Source organism: Periplaneta americana, chromosome 2 (genome assembly GCF_040183065.1).
Source record: "Periplaneta americana isolate PAMFEO1 chromosome 2, P.americana_PAMFEO1_priV1, whole genome shotgun sequence".
NCBI lineage: Eukaryota > Metazoa > Arthropoda > Insecta > Blattodea > Blattidae > Periplaneta > Periplaneta americana.
In genome coordinates, this window is record NC_091118.1 from 44,752,147 (window position 1) to 44,773,744 (window position 21,598).

At 36.0% G+C, this 21,598-nt stretch overlaps 1 protein-coding gene across 2 annotated transcripts in view; it reads right to left on the bottom strand.

The window, feature by feature from the left end:
- The window catches only part of LOC138693074 (E3 ubiquitin-protein ligase TRIM9-like), a 409,349-nt gene that overhangs the window by 12,800 nt on the left and 374,951 nt on the right, over positions 1-21,598 (bottom strand). For both annotated transcript variants that reach the window (XM_069816661.1, XM_069816669.1), the window contains 2 exons: positions 12,853-13,077; positions 2,810-2,982 (listed from right to left, as the gene is read on the bottom strand). In XM_069816661.1, coding sequence (XP_069672762.1) covers positions 2,810-2,982; positions 12,853-13,077 — 398 coding nt within the window. The remainder of the gene's footprint in view (positions 1-2,809; positions 2,983-12,852; positions 13,078-21,598) is intronic.

A 21,598-nucleotide genomic window follows, 5' to 3' on the forward strand; every position in this document is an offset into this window, starting at 1 on the left:
ATTTAGAAAGGATAATTTACCCTCCTCACTTGCGGTTATGTAGCTATATTTCCAGATCGGTAATAATAATAATAATAATAATAATAATAATAATAATAATAATAATAATAATAATAATAATAATAATAATAATAATAATAATAATAATTCAGAAAGAATAAATTCCCTCCTCACTTGAGGTTATGTAACTTTATTTCCAGGTCGGTAATAATAATAATAATAATAATAATAATAATAATAATAATAATAATAATAATTCAGAAAGGATAATTTCCCCTTCTCACTTGCGGTCGATAACAATAATAATAATAATAATAATAATAATTCAGAAAGGATAATTTCTCGACCTTACTTGTGGTTATGTAGCTATATTTCCAGGTCGGAATAATTTCTCCTCCTTACTTGTGGTTATGTAGCTATATTTCCAGGTCGGTATTAATAATAATAATAATAATAATAATAATAATAATAATAATAATAATAATAATAATAATAATAATAATAATAATTCAGAAAGGATAATTTCTCGACCTTACTTGTGGTTATGTAGCTATATTTCCAGGTCGGAATAATTTCTCCTCCTTACTTGTGGTTATGTAGCTATATTTCCAGGTCGGTATTAATAATAATAATAATAATAATAATAATAATAATAATAATAATAATAACAATAATAATAACAATAATAATATCGTAATTATTTATTTTGAGTAACACTAATAATTTATGTATGTATATAACTTTTTTTTTAGAATCTTATGTACCGTACTATCCTATATTTCTAATGCTGATAATTAATTAAAGATGTATTCTTCAGCTGGTATTGCGATATAAAAGATCCTTTACATCGCGGTATTACTGCTGTTCTCTTACAACAGTAGCCTATACACAGACCGAACACTATTGGTGCATCTACGTCTCCATTCAATTTATCGTCTGTATTATGATACCTGAGCCGATTCCTTCCAACAGGGCTAGATTATAACCCTCTTGGGCACTTTTGCTTATCACGCTACTAAAATTCCACTTAGCCTGCCGCATCTAGGGGACACTGAATCTGCCGCATCACAGATAACCTTTAGTATATTAGAAAATGACTAATTTAAATTCCCCATTAAGAGACCAAGAAACAGAATAAAACAAAAAATAAATAGATGTAAGAGTTGATAGGGAAGTACAGCTTTCATTAGCGCTGGTAAGGATGAAAATATGCTAAGAGCTCAACTAATTAGAGGGGTATGTCGGAGATTGATGGATAAGAGGCACACGACCAACTTTTCTTCCTGCTCCCCATATACTCATAAGAAGGGGGCAATTAAACGGAGCCTGAACTTATATGTAAAGGATCGGATGTGGTTACTATCAAGTCAGAAACAGGCCTGCAGGCAGATGATGGATCTGGTCCTTGCCTCCAAGAATGAGTGCAGTCTTTGCTGTCCAAGATTAAGATGGATTAGCTAAGTTTGATATGATGTGGGGATGAAGAGGACAGTGCATGGAAGTCTAAAGAGAAAGAAAAGGAATGTCGAGGGTAGCTTACGCCTAACTGGAGGTACTGGAAACAGATACTGAATAAAAGAATAGTGTCGACACTTAGGCTGACATCGATAAAAGTCTGACATACTCAAGATTCCTCGAGTCACTTACGCGTCATCATCGTCAAAAAGAGAACAAGGAGAATACAGAAGAAATACAAGGAGAATAAGGGAAATACGAGGACAAAATGAATACAAGGAAAACAAGGTGAATACGTGGAGGACAAGGGAATATAAGAAGAACAAAAGAAAAACAAGGAGAATACAAGGACAATGGGCATATAATGAGGAAAAGGAGCCCAAGGATAACATGAATACAAGGAAGACAAGAGGAATACAAGGAGAACAAGGAAAGTAGAAGAAAGAACACAAGGACAAGATGAATACAAGAAGATTCCCTCAATTACTTATGCGTCATAATCGTCAAAAAGAGAACAAGGAGAATACAGAAGGAATACAAGGAAAACAAGGGAATACGAGAACAAAAGAAATACAAGGAAAACAAGGAGAGAAAAAGGAGGACAAGGGGCATACAAGGAGGACAACGAGACTAAAAGGAGGTCAAAAGGAGAACAAGGATAATATAAACACAAGGAAGACAAGAGGAATACAAGAACAAAGAAAATATAAGAAAGGGGAATACAAGGATAAGCGAATACAAGAAGAACAAGGGAATACAAGGAGGATATAAAAGGATTATAAGGACAAGATGAATACAAGAAGAACAAAGGGAATACAAGGACAAGATGAATACAAGAAATACAAGGAGGAAAAAAGAAATACAAAAACAAGATGAATACAAGAATAAGGGGAATACAAGGAGGACAAACGGATTATAAGGACAAGATGAATACAAGAAGAACACGAACCATACTTTGCACAACATAATAATTATGTGAGAGCAAACAAAACATGCATAGCAGATAAATGAAGGGTTTAGAGCCATAGCGGGCCAAGCGCCATTTATTAAAAACGGAGAAAGCAAGGGTTAAAGTTAAGTAAATACCATAATTTAATGAAGATTGACATATCATTTAATTTTAATGTGCATACTTTATCTTACTTGCTATATGTTTCGTTAAATTATGGTAATCACTTAATTTTAACTCTTGTTTTCTCCCTCTTTTATCAAATGGCGCTTGGCCCACTATGGCTCTGAACCCTTCAAATGCAATGTCTAATGATGATAATGCCAATACATGTCATGAAGCGAAGGGAATGTTTTACGATAACATTTAAGTGATTAATCAATTACAGAATCTGTTAGGACAGACCTGTGGCTCCTCGTTGACATAGAAGCTCAGTTGATGCCTGTCAAGATCGAGCAGAACGCCGACAGTTGAGCCGGGCTGGATTCCGCCTTCTGATCGCTGCTCATGCACGCTCCCATGCATAAACCACGACCTCTGCCTGTCTATGTACATACTCCAGCCCTTGTCATCCTTGCCTGCAACAGTACAATAGGAATGTGATACGAAGTTCTTGATCTGATATCATGTATGTACAGGAAGTGGCTTTAATAGTCAAATGGCTTAATCGATGCCATTCGATCTTTACTTACTCATTAGGTTAGCGTAGTATAAAGAGAAAATAGTTGCGAGATTTTCACGCAAATTTAAGTTCACAGAATTATAATAACGAAAAATCGTTTTCGGCATGTTGTCTGTCCATGCGCAGCAATTTATTCTAAACTACATGAATCGGGTAATGCAGAAACAGCACATGTAAATGCGCCACACATACTGAAATGTGCTGTTTCTGCAATCCCCGATTCTACGAGTACTGTACTAATTTTATTCATATTCGATATTAAAGAGGAAGTCAACCAGAAATAATAGACTTACACCTTTATACGAAAACAAAAGAAAAAAATATATATTACTCTAAATTGGTTGTAACGTTAATTTCTTGCTTTCTCTTTATTCGAAGAGATTATTGTGACTCTGCAAAAATGTATTTCGAAATCTTCGTGGACATAAACATTTCAGAAATTTATGATACCGAAAAAGTGCTTTTCATAGTATAGTATAGTATAGTATAGTATAGTATAGTATAGTATAGTATAGTATAGTATAGTATAGTATAGTATAGTATAGTATAGTATAGTACAGTACAGTACAGTATAGTACAGTATAGTATAGTATATTATAGTATAGTACAGTATAGTATGGTATGGTATAGTATAATATAGTATAGCATAGTATAGTATAGTTTAGTATAGCATAGCATAGTGTAGTACAGTATTTATTTATTTAACCTGGCAGAGATAAGGCCATCAGGCCTTCCCTTCCCAGGGGATTACAACTACAATATTAAGAATACAATTACAATTATAAATAATATTAAATTCATAATTACAATAAAAATCAAAGTACTAAAAGATTACCTGATTAATAAAAGCTAAACTATTAATTATAAAAGTTATGAACAAAGAAAGATTTTTTTTTTTTACTGAAGTACAAATTCAACCTAGCATAATAAAATTATATAGTAATGAAATTACCGGATACTGAAATATTTTGTGAAGGATAAGATAATTATTTACAAGACTCCATGTCTGAACGAGTCTCAATTACTGACCAAGTGCCTAGTAAATTTGCGTTTGAATTAAATTTTATTTCGACAGTCCCTGATGCTAGCAAGTTGCGAATTTCAGAGTCTTGGAGGAGCTATTGTGAAAGAGGATGAGTATGAGGAGGTGCGATGGGATGCTTTTATAAGTGTCTGTCTGTATACAGCGATTTCTACTAATCTACTTAACGGATTTTGTTCATATTCAGCAACTACAAGTGTATTTATCAGGGAATTATATGCATGAAATATAATAATTTTAGTACTAGTTAGTGTACAGCGATTTATATTAAACTACTGAACGAATTTTGTTCATATTCAGTTGTACGAATCAATTTATCAGGGAATGGCTATTGAACGGATTTTGTTCATATTCAGTTGTACGAGTCAATTTATCAGGGAATGATGTACAATAATATTAGTACTAATCTGTCTATATACAGCGATTTCTACTAAACTACTGGGTGGATTTTGTTCATATTCAGTATCTACGATTCTATTTATAAGGAAACTATATACATGAAATATAATAATTTCTAGTACTAGTCTGTGTACAGCGATTTTTACTAAACTATTGAACGGATTTTGTTCACATTCAGTATCTACCAGTCAATTTATCAGGGAATGATGCAGCCTATATGAAAGATAATAATTGTAGTGCTAGTCTGCCTGTGTACAGCGATTTCTACTAACTACTGAACGGATTTTGTTCATATTCAGTATCTACGAGTCAATTTATCAGGGAATGATGTATGTACATGAAATATAATAATTTTAGTACTAGTCTGTCTGTGTACAGCGATTTGTACAAAACCACTGGACGGATTTTGTTCATATTCAGTATCTACGATTCTATTTATCAGGAAACTATATACATGAAATACAATAATTTTTAATACTAGTCTGTCTGTGTACAGCGATTTCTACTAAGCTATTGAACGGATTTTGTTCATATTCAGTATCTACGAGTCAATTTCTCAGGGCATGATGCACATTAAATATAATAATTTTAATACTGTACTAGTCTCTCTGTATACAGCGATTTCTACTGAACTATTGAACGGATTTTGTTCATATTCAATATCTAGGAATCAATTTATCAGGGTATGATGTACATTAAATATAATAATTTTAGTACTAGTCTGTCTGTATACAGCGATTTCTACTAAACTATTGAAAGGATTTTGTTCATATTCAACATATAGGAGTCAATTTATCAGGGTATGATGTACATTAAATATAATAATTATAGTACTAGTCTGTCTGTATACAGCGATTTCTACTAAACTATTGGACGGATTTTGTTCATATTCAGTTATCTAAAAGTCAATTTATCGAGATATATAAAACATGAAATATTTTTTTTTTGTAAAAATTAATACGTCTTTATTTGAACTGAAACAGAAGTACATTGAAACTCTGGACACATTGTCAGCTCTTTATACGTCATTAGCAGTGGAAAACGTCCATGTAGTATCTCTTCAGAAATAACGGAAACAGTTTCATCATATTAGGATCCCGCAACACCATTTAATTCCTATGGTGAATGCTCCTCTCCCTATCGCCATTGTTTCACATTGCGACACCAGCGCCGCCACATCAGAGTTCTTTAATGGTCCATCTGTTATTAACTTTGAATACAATAACCTATTTCAAGTGCTTCATTAAAACACACCCTAAGTTAGTGGTACATATTAAAGTAATTGGATAATACCTTTAATGTGGTAATATTAATTCTGAATATCGTGGCTGTTTCATTGCTTCTTTGTGCCTCTCTACAGTAATCTAGTTCATCCTTATTCAGCACTTACTACTATAAAATGACTGCGATTAGTTGTGCTCTCTGTAATGAAGCAGTCAGGGACTATTTTTAAGGGAAGACTCCACTGAAAATCATGAAAATTTTTCGAAATTTTTTTAGCTATTTCACTTATTCAGAATTTATATTTTCATACCCCAAATGGATTCAGCTCAATTCTGATTACAAATACTCGTATGTTTACACTTTTTAAATTAAGGCTGGAAGGGGGCGTGGAATTTAAAGAGCTCTCAAAATTGTTTTTCATCGAAGAATTCCTTTTTCAAAGTTCTGATTACAAATCTAGTAACTTTTTGTTGGCTCCCTGAAGTTACTAGATGAATGTAGCGGAGGAGAATATCAATTTACATAAATATTCATTTTATTTTCAAATCTATTTTTCTGTGTTCATTTTTGTTGATTCAATACCAACTTTCTTATGCCAAATATTAATAAATCTGGATGAAATTTTTACTGCAAGTATTTATGAGGTAGTTGCATGTTTCTATGCATTTATTTTGTGAGAAATGCTGCTAGTTTATTTTATTAATATGTTTCTTAATGCTGCCAGTTTATCTTATTAATATTTTTCTTAATGCTGTTTCTTAATGCTGCCAGTTTATTTTATTAATATTTTTCTTAAGAAAAATATTAATAAAATAAACTAACAGCATTTCTCACAAAATAAATGCATAGAAACATGCAGCTACCTCATAAATGCTTGCAGTAAAAATTTCATCCAGGTTGATTAATATTTGGTATAAGAAAGTTGGTGTTCAATCAACAAAAATGAACACAGAAAAATATATTTGAAAATAAAATGAATATCTATTTAAATTAATATTCTCCTCCGCTACATTCATCTAGTAACTTCAGGGAGCCAACAAAAAGTTACTAGATTTGTAATCAGAAATTTAAAAAAAGAATTCTTCGATGAAAAACAATTTTGACAGCTCTTTAAATTCCACCTTAATTTTAAAAAGTGTAAACATACGAGTATTTGTAATCAGAATTGAGCTGAATCCATTTGGGGTATGAAAATATAAATTCTGAATAAGTGAAATAGCTAAAAAAAATTGGAAAAATTTTCATGATTATCAGTGGAGTTTTCCCTTAAGGCGTTAGCCCAATATTTATCTGGAAGTAAGGAATTCATTAAGCTGATATTCATACGCGAAAGTATCTTGGCCAATGAACGAGCCCATTGACGCTAGATTGACCAATGAGAATCGAATTATACTGATAGTTAAAACATTAGTAATTAGTAAGCGATAACTTTTTTTTGCCTCTTACGTTCATTTGTTTTATTTGTATCATGTCTGTTTCAATGTATCAGCAATCAAACGATTACGTCAGACTCGCAGTCTTAACATGCAACAATAACTAATTATAATACCTGCACACTTAATAACTTACTTACTTACTTACTTACTGGCTTTTAAGGAACCCGGAGGTTCATTGCCGCCCTCACATAAGCCCGCCATTGGTCCCTATCCTGAGCAAGATTAATCCAGTCTCTATCATCATATCCCACCTCCCTCAAATCCATTTTAATATTATCCTCCCATCTACGTCTCGGCCTCTCCAAAGGTCTTTTCCCCTCTAGCCTCCCAACTAACACTCTATATGCATTTCTGGATTCGCCCATACGTGCTACATCCCCTGTCCATCTCAAACGTCTGGATTTAATCTTCCTAATTATGTCAGGTGAAGGATGCAATGCGTGCAGCTCTGCGTTGTGTAACTTTCTCCATTCTCCTGTAACTTCATCCCTCTTAGCCCCATATATTTTCCTAGGAACCTTATTCTCAAAAGCCCTCAATCTCTGTTCCTCTCTCAAAGTGAGAGTCCAAGTTTCACAGCCATACAGAACAACCGGTAATATAACTGTTTTATAAATTCTAACTTTCAGATTTTTTGACAGCAGACTAGATGACAAAAGCTTCTCAACCGAATAATAACACGCATTTCCCATATTTATTCTGCGTTTGATTTCCTCCCGAGTGTCATTTATATTTGTTACTGTTGCTCCAAGATATTTGAATTTTTCCAGCTCTTCGAAGGATAAATCTCCAACTTTTATAGTTCCATTTCGTACAATATTCTGATCACGCGACATAATCATATACTTAGTCTTTTCGGGATTTACTTCCAACCCCTATCTCTTTACTTGCTTCAGGTAGAATTTCCGTGTTTTCCCTAATCGTTTGTGGATTTTCTCATAACATATTCACGTCATCCGCATAGACAAGAAGCTGATGTATCCCGTTGAATTCCAAACCCTCTGTGTTATCCTGAACTTTCCTAATGGCATATTCTTGAGCGAAGTTAAAAAGTAAAGGTGATAGTGCATCTCCTTGCTTTAGCCCGCAGTGAATTGGAAAAGCATCAGATAGAAACTGGCCTATAAGGACTCTGCTGTAAGTTTCACTAAGACACATTTTAATTAATCGAACTAGTGTCTTGGGAATACCAAATTCAATAAGAATATCATATAAAACTTCTCTCTTAGCCGAGTCATACGCCTTTTTTAAATCTATGAATAACTGATGTACTGTACTCTTATACTCCCATTTTTTCTCCAATATCTGTCGAATACAAAAAATTTGATCAATAGTCGATCTATTACGCCATACTTAATAACTAAAGAGTGTAAATAAAAAAGGTTGCAAGTGCACGGAACAAAATTTTTCAGGAGAGACATTTTTCACCATCCACTGTCCCGTCGATACAGGAAAAAAATCAATGTTTATCTATCGGTACTTAGATGTAACACGCGTAGCGAGTCTCTTGCAATCGGCTACAAGCTACAAAATAATGATACCTTTTTTTTACATTTTACCTTAAAAATACAATTCCAAATTAATTTTGAATTTTGAAGAAATGTACTTTGTATTTAGGCATATTCATTAAAACTTCCCACCAACGTGGGCTGCCAGAAATGTAAAAGTATAATTTACTAGCTGAAATGTTAGTTTTTATCCTCGTAGTAAACCATTCAAATAATTGCTACATATAAACAATTGTAAATTACCTTTTACAAGAGAACTGACTTAGAATTATTTTTCCATCTGTTGTGAACGCCGGATCATTCTTTATCCACTACAGGGTTGTTTCCGATCTCTGATAACGAATTTGAATGCCATCATGTGCGTCAGGAGTCACACGACAGCTGAACTGTGGCGCGTGGTGACAGACCAGTAGTGAGTGATCTCATAGTCAGAGTGCACGGCGACTCACAGCAGAAATTTCCAAGAAAATCGAGCCTTTTTGGGAGGGGTACATTACGACCCTTTCCAACGTCTAGTACAATTAAGTGAAAATAAAAGAAGCCTGCAATAAACGAGATTTCGTTATTTCCAAGAAAGGCATCTTCTATGTACTTAATAAGATTGGTAAAGCTCGAATGAAATTAATTTGTATCATCTCGTGGGGTGCGGCGACTTGTGACGAGGGGTGGATTTGCTTGCTTTTATCACTCTGGAATTAATCCCATCCGAGCTTTGCCAGTCTTTTTTTTAAATTTATTTATTTATTGTCACTTTAACTTATAACAAAAGTCATATCGCGACACGAATGAATTTTAACAATAACATAACATTTAGCAAGTTACAATAAACATTACACAAATTTATCAAACAATCCAGTCAACTTGAAAAACTGTATGACACTATTGTAGTAAGAAGGTTCACCAAGAGACCTTGCTATATCGTTGGGGATTTTTTGCCAGTCTTATTAGGTACACAAGATGCCTTTCTTGGAAATAACGAAACCATGTTTTTTGCAGGCTCCTATGATTTTCACGTAACTGTATTTGGCATCGGAAAGAGTTGTCATGTACCCCTCCCAAAAAGGCTCGATATTCTTGGACATTGCTACTGTGATACACCGTGCACTCTGATTATGAAATCACTCACTACTGGTCTGTCATCTCTCGCCGCAATTCAGCTGTCGGTGTGATTGCTGACGCACATGACGTCATTCAAATTCGTTATCAGAGATCGGAAACAACCCTGTATTTGTAGAGTGAACTCAATGAAGATGTTGATTTCGGCAGGACAGATTTTTATAGGCCTACTTACTGCTCCATTAACAGAAAAGCATCTGAACTAATCAATAATTAAAAGTGATGCAAATCTGACTTTCAGGTACAGAATCAAATTAAAATCATGATTTTAGTGACTGATATTTATTTACTACGTACAACTGATTCCGTATGGGTTATTTTTTTGTCTACTGCAATAAGTTTTTCTTCGAATTTCACTTATCACAATAATAATAATAATAATAATAATAATAATAATAATAATAATAATAACAATACATACATGAAGGATATTGAATAAACTCAGTTCCTGTAACACTTTCATTAACTCTTTAATGCTATTCTTTCATATTCTAGAATCTAACAGCAATGGAAATATAAATCTTACAAGCTTCCTCATTAATACAGTGTTGGCAACTGTTAGTTTAAGTACAGAGGCATGACAATCTTAAGTCGTCAATATAACATTTCTCCAGTACATCATATAGTGATGATAATAAGGGCATATGTTGACATAAACCGTTACGGGTACCCATGAGTGAAATTACGAAATTCTAAACCATAAAAGCTAGATTTTTCAATTTTGTACCGTAGGTGTATACTAATATGTGTAACTAAAGAACTCGCAAAAATTTGTCCTTGTAGCTCTCATGATTCACAAGTTAGGGGCAAGTTTACATTTTTGTGGGGGGGGGGAGCGAGTAATTAAAAAAGTGCCTTGCGTAGCAATTTTCTTTTTTTCGTTCTCATAATTTATGAATAGGCTCACCACACATAAACTGATTTAAATTGTCCTGGGTTTTCATGTAGATTGAGTAAATAAGCGTCTAGAATTTTTAAAATATTGTGTAATTTTTTCTTAAAAAAATATTAACTAAAAAAAATTGAAATTGTATTCACCATAAAACCCAAAGCAATTTTTATTCACTGCATATCTGTGAACTTAAATACCAAGTTTGAACTATCACAAAATCTACGTCTAGAACATTTTATAGGAACGAAAATGCTGAAAATTTGAAGTGAGCGAAAACAATGCAAAACTGAGCGTGTCGCAGCTTGAATTTAAAGCACCACGGAACTTTAAAAATGACGCTACCCTACTGGTGGTGTTATTTTTTAATAGAGGGAGGTATGTAGTATTTTATGTCAAAAAACAAAATTGTGATTTTTTAGAGAATTTCCTAAAAATTCACTCATGGGTACCCTTACTACCGACAAAATAATAGGAAATAAAACTTAGGGTAAATTCGCAGTCTAGTATGTACAGTCACGAAGCTCAATATGTAATAAATATGCAGCCATAGATAGTTGCTAACCACTAGGGACGCTACTATCGCCTCATTACAGACAATGCGAAATAGTACCTGCACAGTCTATTGTTTCTAGCAACCTCAACAACTCAAGCTTCGTGGCTATATATGTTAGACTGTGGTAAATTGATTATTTTACTGTATTATGACTTTTATTCCACCCAGACAAAAGTCCGGTCCGTAATAGCAAATAAAAACTTGAAGTTTTTCTTTTTAAATAGCATTTCAGAAACTAAAAATTGTAAAAATGAAGCGACATAAGTCCCATTGACCATGCAACGAAGAATTATTGAAATAAAAAAAATAATAGAAATTTTACTTTATACACCAATCTTTAGACCTCCTGCGGCTCGGTTAAAAGTCCAAATTTTTTATGCGAAACATTTGCATCATAATGGAATTTTTGCGAATCCTTAATTTTTTTTATTTCAGAATTCTTCTTTTTTTTTGCCTTTTTTCGATACGCCGTATTACCCAACTTAAGATTCTCCTTTCCAGAGCTAGCAGTTATTTAATTATAGTCGCGTCGCTGTTATTTCCGGCGTTACTCCTCCCCTTTGCTTACGCCTTAGGAAATGAAGGCTCTTTAAAGTCTAGGTAGGTAGTATCGTTGGCCATTTTTGTTCTTTCGTTGCCTAACTACCAGACGAGGAATCTATGTGCCGCACCGTTAAACATTATCACGTCGTAGCTCCTATGATAATAAATCAAACGCACTGTAATTGAGCAAATAATTGAGCAGCAAATAATGTCTTCGTGTGCTTTCTGCGAACGCCAACGAAAGATCCAAAATGGCGGGCGATTATATTAAGTGAATAATTTCAAGGAAAAATTGTTCCGGGGCCGTGTATCGATCCCGGGTCCCTTCGCTTAGCGCGCGAACGCTCTTCCAACTGAGCTACCCCAGGAACTATACACGACCCCGTCACAATTTTTCCTTTGTATCCACACAACTCACATGAGCTGACAAGACGCCAGAACTCAACTGTGAGTGCACACAAATACTGTGTGACTTTAAATTGTGGCTTTCTGTTAACGTACCTCCAGTAACGAATGTATTATACAAATCTGGCTTTCAGGTAGTAGCTCCCTGTAAAGCAGCTTTGAATAATTTCAAGGAAAAATTGTTCCGGGGCCGGGTATCGATTTAAAGCCACAATTTAAGTCACACAGTATTTGTGTGCACTCACAGTTGAGTTCTGGCGTCTTGTCAGCTCATTTGAGTTGTGTGGATATAAAAGGAAAAATTGTGACGGTGTCTTGTATAGTTCCTTGGATAGCTCAGTCGGAAGAGCGTTCGCGCGCTAAGCGGAGGATCCCGGGATCGATACCCGGCCCCGGAACAATTTTTCCTTGAAATTATTCAAACCTGCTTTACAGGGAGCTACTACCTGAAAGCCAGATTTGTATGATTATATTAAGTATTTATCGAGCCTTAGGAAGTGCATAATGTCATCAGCAGCGAATCACAAGACGCACACGTTTAAGTGTAGCCGACCTGCAACGTGATTGGCTGCCGGAAATAAGAGCGACAGGACTAGAGGTTAGGTGTTGGTTCTCCAATAAGGAGTAAAAGAGGACCACAGGGCTCACCCAGCATCTGGTCCTTGGCGACGTCGAGGCGCGCGATGCCGAAGCTGGGGTCCGTGTCGGAGTCGTAGCGGTTGATGGAGAACTCCCAGTAGTGCACGCCGCGCGAGAAGCCCACGCTGCCCAGCGCCACGCGGTGCTCGTAGCCCTCGCACGCCACCGTGCAGTTGTCCTCCGAGAACTGCAGCTCCGGCGGGCCCAGGCACGGGTCGAACGTGAACCACGCCACTGCACAACACAACACAACACCGTCAGTATATAACGACAGCAATAAACAGTAACATACCTACAGGGTGATTCACTAAAACACACCATCAAGGCACTCCTCAATACCGGGTATTTCAAAATGAATATCGGGGTTTTAAGTTTTGTTGTGTTTATTACATTTAACGTACAATTATAAATAATAACACACCAAATGAAAGAGCAACTCAAACAGTTTTGCTACAAGTGCTCAATGTGAGCACCATTCGTCACACGGCACACATCGAGTCGATAAGCGAGTTCTTCCCTAACCTTGATCAGTGTGTCTGGAGTAATTGTTGCAACAACTGCTTCAATCCTCTGTCTTAAGTCTGGTAGGTCAGCTGGTAGCGGAGGTACATACACACGATCCTTTATGAATCCCCAAAGGTAAAAATCGCATGGCTTAAGATCTGGTGAACGTGAAGGCCATGCGAAACAAGCTCTGTCATTCGGCCCCTTTCGGCCAATCCTGCGGTCGGGTACAACGTCGTTTAACCAATCGCGTACTTCCATATGCGTCTCTTTAAAATTCTCCACACAGACGTCGCTGAAATTGCTAATTCACGACTATCCTTCCGAACAGATTTCTTGGGGCTAGCGTGAAAGACTCTCTTACTCGTTCAATGCGCTTTCTAACGGCAGGCAGAGGAAACAGTGCATGCGCGTACAAAACTGTGAGTTGCTTTTTCATTTAAAGTATTATCTATAATTGTACGTTAAATGTAATAAATACTACAAAGTCTTAAAATCCCGATATTCATTTTGAAACATAGTGTACTATCCAAACATATATTTTATTATCTCTACCTCTGTGTAACGTCATAGTTTGCGGTGAGGGGGAAGAGAGATATCAAAAGAACGTATGCTTTTTAGTACTCTCATGTCTATGACGAAGATAAGGCACTTGAAATTTAACGATCTTTCACCGGCAGAGATATAAAGCAGCATTTGTACCCTCCCACTGATTGTCCTCATACTCATCTTTCACTGTGGCTGTTCCTCGTTCCTCGACTCTGGAATTCCCTTTCTAGTAATGTCAGAGACTGTCAGATATCAAGCGAATTTAAGAATAGACTAGAGAAGTATTTTGCAAATCTAGTTTTCAGGTAAAGCTCTCTGTGAAGCAGTTTGTGAGAACTCGATGTGGGTTTCTGGCCTCTCGTCAACCCACTCGAGGTGTGGGAATGTAAACGGAAAAAGTGAGACGGTGTCGGGTGGAGTTCCTGGGTAGCTCCGTCGGTACAGCGCTGGTGCGTTCAGCCAGAGGTTCCGGGATCGATACCCAGCCCCGGAAGAATTTTTCCCTTGGAAATTGTTTAAGGAAGTATTTGTCAATTAATTCTCTTTAACAATAATAGAGTCCACACCTGTGGAGTAACGGCTAGCGCGTCTGGCTTCGAAACCAGGTGGCCCAGGTTCGATTCCCGGTCGGGGCAAGTTACCTGGTTGAGGTTTTTTCCGGGGTTTTCCCTCAACCCAATATGAGAAAATGCTGGGTAACTTTCGGTGCTGGACCCCGGTCTCATTTCACCGGCATTATTACCTTCATCTCATTCAGACGCTAATTAACCTAAGATGCTGATAAAGCGTCTTAAAATAACCTACTAAAAACAATAATAGATGTTTCAGTTTTTTCAAATTTCTTTAATGAAAGAATAAATAGCCTAAATAAATACATACATATATAATAAATAAATAAACACACAAGCAAATTAAATAAATAAATACATAATAAATAAATAAATAAATAAACAATAAGCAAATAAAAATTAAAATAAATAAATAAAATAATAATCTGCGCTATAGAAATGACTTCCATAGGCAATTCTGAGCAAAAAAAAAAAAGTCATAAAACGTAAGTCCAATTAAGTCCACCACTGTGGAGTAACGGTTAGCATGTCTGATCGTGAACGAGCGGATCCGGGTTCAAATCCTAGTTGGGTCTATTTACCTGGTTGAGGTTTTTTCCGAGGTTTTCCTTCAATTGAAGCAGAATTGCTAGGTAACTTTCGGCGTTAGACCTCGAATTCATTCCGCCAACATAATTATTACACTTCCTCTCTTTCATCATCATCTCCGTTTCCTTCCTAGGTTGCAGGTTTGCTTCGATATATGTAGAATCGGCTGAGAGCCGCCGCTGAACTTGGACCCCGTAGATATATGGTCATTCGTTGTTGGTGGTAGAGCTATGCGCCGTGAGCTCTCCTCTGGGCTCATGGTAGCTCGTGGATGAGGGGCCGCGATGAAGCCTACGCGAAGTGATTAATCGATCATGCAGGCCATGCCTTCAAACTCGTGCTCCCAAAGCGCGAACGAATACGGAGGGGGTGGTTACTAGTCTCCTGTCTGCTTCGAGTCCCTTACATTGACTGAATGTAAGGTAGGGCCGGGCAAATAAACGTAAACAAAATTGTTATACTAGTAACAGTGGCGGCTGGTACTGTGCATATACTTTGCACCCCTATTTTGGTATATACTTATTACTGTAATAAACTTATCATAATCATCTTTCACAGTAGGCCTAATGGTCCGTAAAATGTATACATGGCGATTCATGATGAGTTACCGTCAGTTACGGAGCATATTCCCAAAGATATTTTGAACAAAAAATGACATATACACATGGGTCCTATTCTCAAAATTTTCAGAATTACACTAATTTGAAGTTGTTTAAAAATATTTTTTTCTTTAGTTTTAATGGTAAAATAATATTACAATTGAGGCGGTAGCCAGAAAAAGGGCCCATAAGCAAAAGTCATATTTCGAGAAAACAAAGACTGAAATATTTCTTTTTATGCAATTGCGATTTGAATGCACTTTTATGAAAATAACAATTTGCATACTGTTACAATAATATTTGTCTACAAGTTTTTGTTAAATAATGAATTCCGACTTTAATAGTGTTATAAATATATATATAGTTTATTGGAGCATTTTATAGGCCTTTTTTTCCAGAGAACATGTTTAATTTATCAAAATGCTTTCAATATGATTATATTTTAGCATAAATTAAACATCAGCATTGAACACCGCACATTACAGAGGTTCACAAGTTTAAAATCATTTTAGTAAAATTATATTTCTTACATATATCTCATAGTTACGTCATAAAACATAAAAATCAAAAACATCTGTTGGGTACAGAATACAGATTACAAGTTATTTAGCTCTGTGGTAGCGTGTCTGCCTCCAGACTAGCCGGCCCGGGTTCGATTCCCGTCGGGTCATGTAAAATTTCTACCTCGGTACTATGAGAGATGGCGGTGCATAACTTCTAATCACTAAATTGTGCACCAATATACTTGGGTTAAATCCAAAATCTCTCCACAGTGCATATGAAAAGAAGACATATGTCACTGTTGATAGTGATTCGTCCGTAGGACGAGGACGTTAAGCCTGGCGGCCCCCTTGGTGCTATTCAACAGGAGTAGGCTACGTTCCGGCACGGGTTTCCTCTTCTCCCTTCCTCATCTTCATCATCATCACTCATTCCAAGACACTACACTTACACGAACACTTACACATACACTCTCCACAGATACACATCATGTACAGTGTGGCCCGCCGAAGTGGTGTACAACTAGAAAATGGATCACAGTTCTGCCATCTATCCGCAATATGCGGAATCCGAATCACGCAAGTGAAGTGGGTAGGCATTGCAAAAACACATACACACAGTTATTAGTACAGGGACATAATTTTATTTTTACTAACATTTTTAATATTAACCTGTCTATACCTTTAGGGAACCGGAAACACCGCTTGCTCCCCCCTCCAAGACTGGAGTTCGATGATACTGGCGTAAAACACAAATCACTCTACTAGGTATAGGAAGGAAGAAAAGTAGTTCATCCATTTACGTAAACTAGGAAATATCGCGATTTTGAGTTTGATAATTTTCATTAGGTTTTTCTTTAATCAAAGTACAGTACTGTATTAAGAATAAGTGTTTTTACTCACGAAGTGAGTTATCCATGCGAACGTATTCATTATGCAGTGTATACTGTCTACAGCACATTAGCGTATTATAGAGAATGAAGTTAAATTGAAAAATAATCATAATATGAATATTTAAACACAATTTTGAAAATGGTGGCCGTTCATTTCGATACAGGCTTCAGTTCTTTTGTGCATATTATCGCACTATAGACTATTGCATCTAATTCCAATTGCCAGTTTCATCCTTCGTACTAGTAACTCATGTTGAAATAATTCTGTACCTACTCTACGTACTGTAAATTCAATCTTTACTTCTGCCCGACCCGAAAATATAAAATTACTCAGACATGCTATCTACTGTCCGTCCAAGTGGTTATGCCGCAGGATTGTAGAAAGGGAGGAAATCACGTGACAGTTAATTACTTAACGAGGCCCTTTTATTTAAGTTAAATTAAACAGCTGTAGAATATTACGTAAACTTCCAATTCCTAAGAGAAATTAATGTTTTCAGAAAAGAGCTAAGACAGCCCAGCTATTACAGAGGGGCGAGCAGAAGCAGGTGAGGGAAATCGGGATGCGACGTAGGCAAACGGAAAGTACCTGTGAGAAAATATGATTTAATATTGAAAGCTCTTTCGTCACTGGAAAACGCGAACATATTTCAGGAAAGTACTATACTCAGTAACTCAGTACTGCTTACTATCTGCGGTCTTGGTTCTGTGTGGAGTTGGAACTTCCTTAGTAGAAGGGGTGGGAGTGAAGTACATTCAAAAACTCAGGTACAATAAAAATTGAAGTAAAAATAAAATGATGTCCCTGTATTAATCTAGAATGGATTCACACTCACTTCAAAGTTTATCTTCAGAGTGCAGTTTGCACTTTACTGCACATCCTGCACTCACTTTGAGGATCGTCTTCACTGATGTTTGCTGAGTTCCACAACTACGCAAGGGTGTATGGGTTCATTTAATTAGCTACCTTGTCCTCTGTTTACAAGATACTGAAACGAAACTACATAAGCAAGTACATTTTAAAACGTAGAATCGAATTAAAAATTCTCTCGAGAAAGGGCCTATAGACTTATAGAGTGAACTATTCAGAAGTTTATTTCTTTAATTGACTACTATTCTGAAGCTAACAATGTGTTGTTAATTGCTTAGTTACTTCGTACAGAATTTTTTTTATAAAGTATCTGTGGGACAAAACTTTGTTCTAAGACTGTACTCTGATGGTACATCCGTTAATCCTCTATCGAGCATTCTCTTTGTTACACTTTCGCTTGTTTTGTACACTCTCAGAGACTCGTACCGCGTCAGCCATTTCCCTAAACAGAAATCTCGTTTCGTTCGATAAATCGTTATGACATCATTGCATCGAGAGAAGATTGCCGACGTAACAGAAAATTACATTCATGTGTAAATGAATGACCACTTGATTTTCCTTGCATTAGCCTTCAGAAGGGGAGGTGGTAACCTATCTAAATTATTTGAAACTTCTCATATACCCCCCCCCCCCACCATCCTAGCGACGAGATTAGAAATTGTCGCGTGGGAGGGGTGATAGTAATTTCCGTAATGGAACTGTGCGCACTCTATATCTAGCTCATGGTAATGAGATCCCGGCCCTCCGTCTTCCTGTACGCACTACCACATTGTTGTTTTGACTCAAAAGACTAGGGGTTGCGGCAAGAGAGGGGGGTTGTTGAATCATTCTTTCTCCATCAGGATTGGTTCAGTAATGCAGAAAATATTCATAGCTCCAGCGAACTAACCTGGTGTGAAAACTGCACACGATTTAAGCTAATATGAGCATGTGGAAAGTCTTACGGGTTAATTTAAACCTCAATTACTGATGAAATTGTTATAGGAGGGGAGAAATCTTTCTAGGTGGTCCTCATGAAGAGAAATTTGTTTTAATTTAATGACATAGAATGTGAGATTCAGGATATTTTGTCCCAGGAAAAGCAATTCTCTGAAATATTCGGGTATGAGGAGAAATAAAGGGTAAGATGACGAGAACTGAGATAATTGATATCCGAGGACGCAAACTATTGCAGTTAATAACGTAATGAATGAATGAATGAATGAATGAATGAATGATTTATTTAAAAATTATATACATGGAGGAAGTGAAATAATCTGATTAAGTTCGTGGAATAGAATTCACTCGACCTTTACATACAGTAACTTCTCTGTGATACGTTGCTATGTCGTCCGTCCGCTTCGTCGTCCGGCATTCACGTGACTTCACAGGACGGCACGGAACATAGTTAACTATCCCTGCATCGTCTGCATAATTCATGCGGGTAAATTTGATAAGAAAGTATTTGTGAACATTAGAATAGTACAGTAATTAAACCACCGATTATAGTAGTTACAATCAGTATATTCTTAAACATTTTATATACACAAATAGAATAAACTTAAAGCTCTCCATCTGAAAAAATAAAAACCCATGAATTTTCTGGAAATAAATTTCGAGAAAATTACGCATTTCTACAAAGCAAAATGAACTTCGTTACATGTCAACCAATTATAATGTAAAGAATACTTGCATACAATATACAGCATGTTGTGCATACAATAATAATTTATTTCTTTATGAAAACTAAACTGGCAAATGAGATTATCCTGCAGAATAGATTGCTGTGCTTGAGCCCCATTAAACATATACGGTATGTTCTTTTCGGTAGACTTTACATATTTAAACCGGTTTCGTCAGAATTGCATATCTGATGGGGAAATAATTCTAGTTTACTCATCAAATCTCGGAATGTAGTTTTATATTTTTCAGCTGCAACGGTATCAGATGACATTCTCTCTCCATAAATTGCCAACGGACGAACACCATACTTTTGTGCGAGATCGTGCGTATTTGCTTGTTTTCCGCACAGAACCAATACGCAGTAAGTGTGAAATACTACATTCAGTATTCCCAACGTAACACACATAACAATTTCCCTCTTCTTACCGCTTAAAGCGCGACATTCATTTTACTGTTTTAGGCTTTTAACATATTATTTTTAGAGACGTTTAACATAGTAATAATTATAAATTGGAAACTTACCACTGCAATTTCACCTAAATTGCAATGTTAATTATTGTTTTTAAATATTTGCAAAAATTAAGTAAAGTCTACTACTCCACGAAACTTATTGCATTCCTGATACAAGTAACATTAAGGAAGCCGTGAAAAAATCAACAAGATTCCAGATGCCAATGTTATTACTGCAATATGTTATATAAATAATATTGTTAAAATATTAAAATGAAAAATAAATCATTACATAACCTTACCGTCTGTTTTAAGTTCGCATTTACAGACTGGGGGGAAAAAAAAGACAGACGTATATCACGGCCTGCTGGAGTATAGTAAACACAGAAGACATTTTATAGCAACAATGTTGAAGAAAGATATTTTGGTGTTCCGCAGTTGCCGTCATTAAACAGAAACCAACATGGAGATTTCATTGCAACTAATTAGAAATTCGTCTTTCAGGTATGTAGTAAACGATCTTCGCACAAAATAATGTACAATACACGAGCGGTATGTTTGTTTTCATGTTCTCGGAAATTAAAAAAAGCTCAACTACGTTTCGCTTTTTCAATCTTTTCCTCGAACATGAAAACGTCAACATACCGCTCTTGTAACGTATATTACTATTTCCTCCAGATTAACAAACACCCATCACTAGCAGAGAAATTATCGCATCCATGTTTCTTATGCATATCAAGCGCTTTCTCTTTCAGAATCGGGCCAGATATTGGAGTACCTTTCCTTCTTTGTTCTTGAAACCATAGAAACAGTTCCTTATCGTATTTGAAAACAATAGACTGCTTCAATGCACGGCCCTTGTCATTAGAGCTCGTGGACAATATTCTTCCAGTGCAGCCCGATTACGCTTCCAGTCATGAATTATACTTCTTGAGATAGCAGAAATAGTTTCCCCTTCATCAAATCGCTTCAAAATATCCAGTTTTTTCTTTTAAAGAATAACTGAACTTCGAGCGTTTATCAGTAAATGTCTTAGAAAGCATGGTGAATTTCTTCCACACCCAACCTGTGCTTGACTGAAAGCACGACGGGGTTGCAAGTAGGGAGAGGAAAAAATTACATGGCGGGGAGGAAGAAGATACGTACCGTATTGTGAGTAGCCAATAATATTGCCTACCCTACTGCCCGGATGAGAGAGAAGTTACTGTATTCCTAATGCAGATATACAATGAGAAAGAAAATAATTTCAGCAGTGGTTTTCATTTATTTATACACTTCTTTTGAGGTACATTTCCCGAAACAGCATGTTGACTCGTAATGCGAAGGAATAGCCTACACGTACAAATCTGTAAACAATGAAAGCTTATTCTTTTAATGCTTTAAAAATAATAAAGACGGCATCAAAGCAGATATTATACAGATCTAGCAATAGTAACTAAAACAGGGACAAGATTAAATAAACAGTTCGAAATTCAATTTGTTAACAGACATGATTGCAAGACTGTGAAAATGCCTCCACATTTCTCTCATACAAGCTGTCAAGTAATTTCAGTTTCTTCTTAACAGGAAG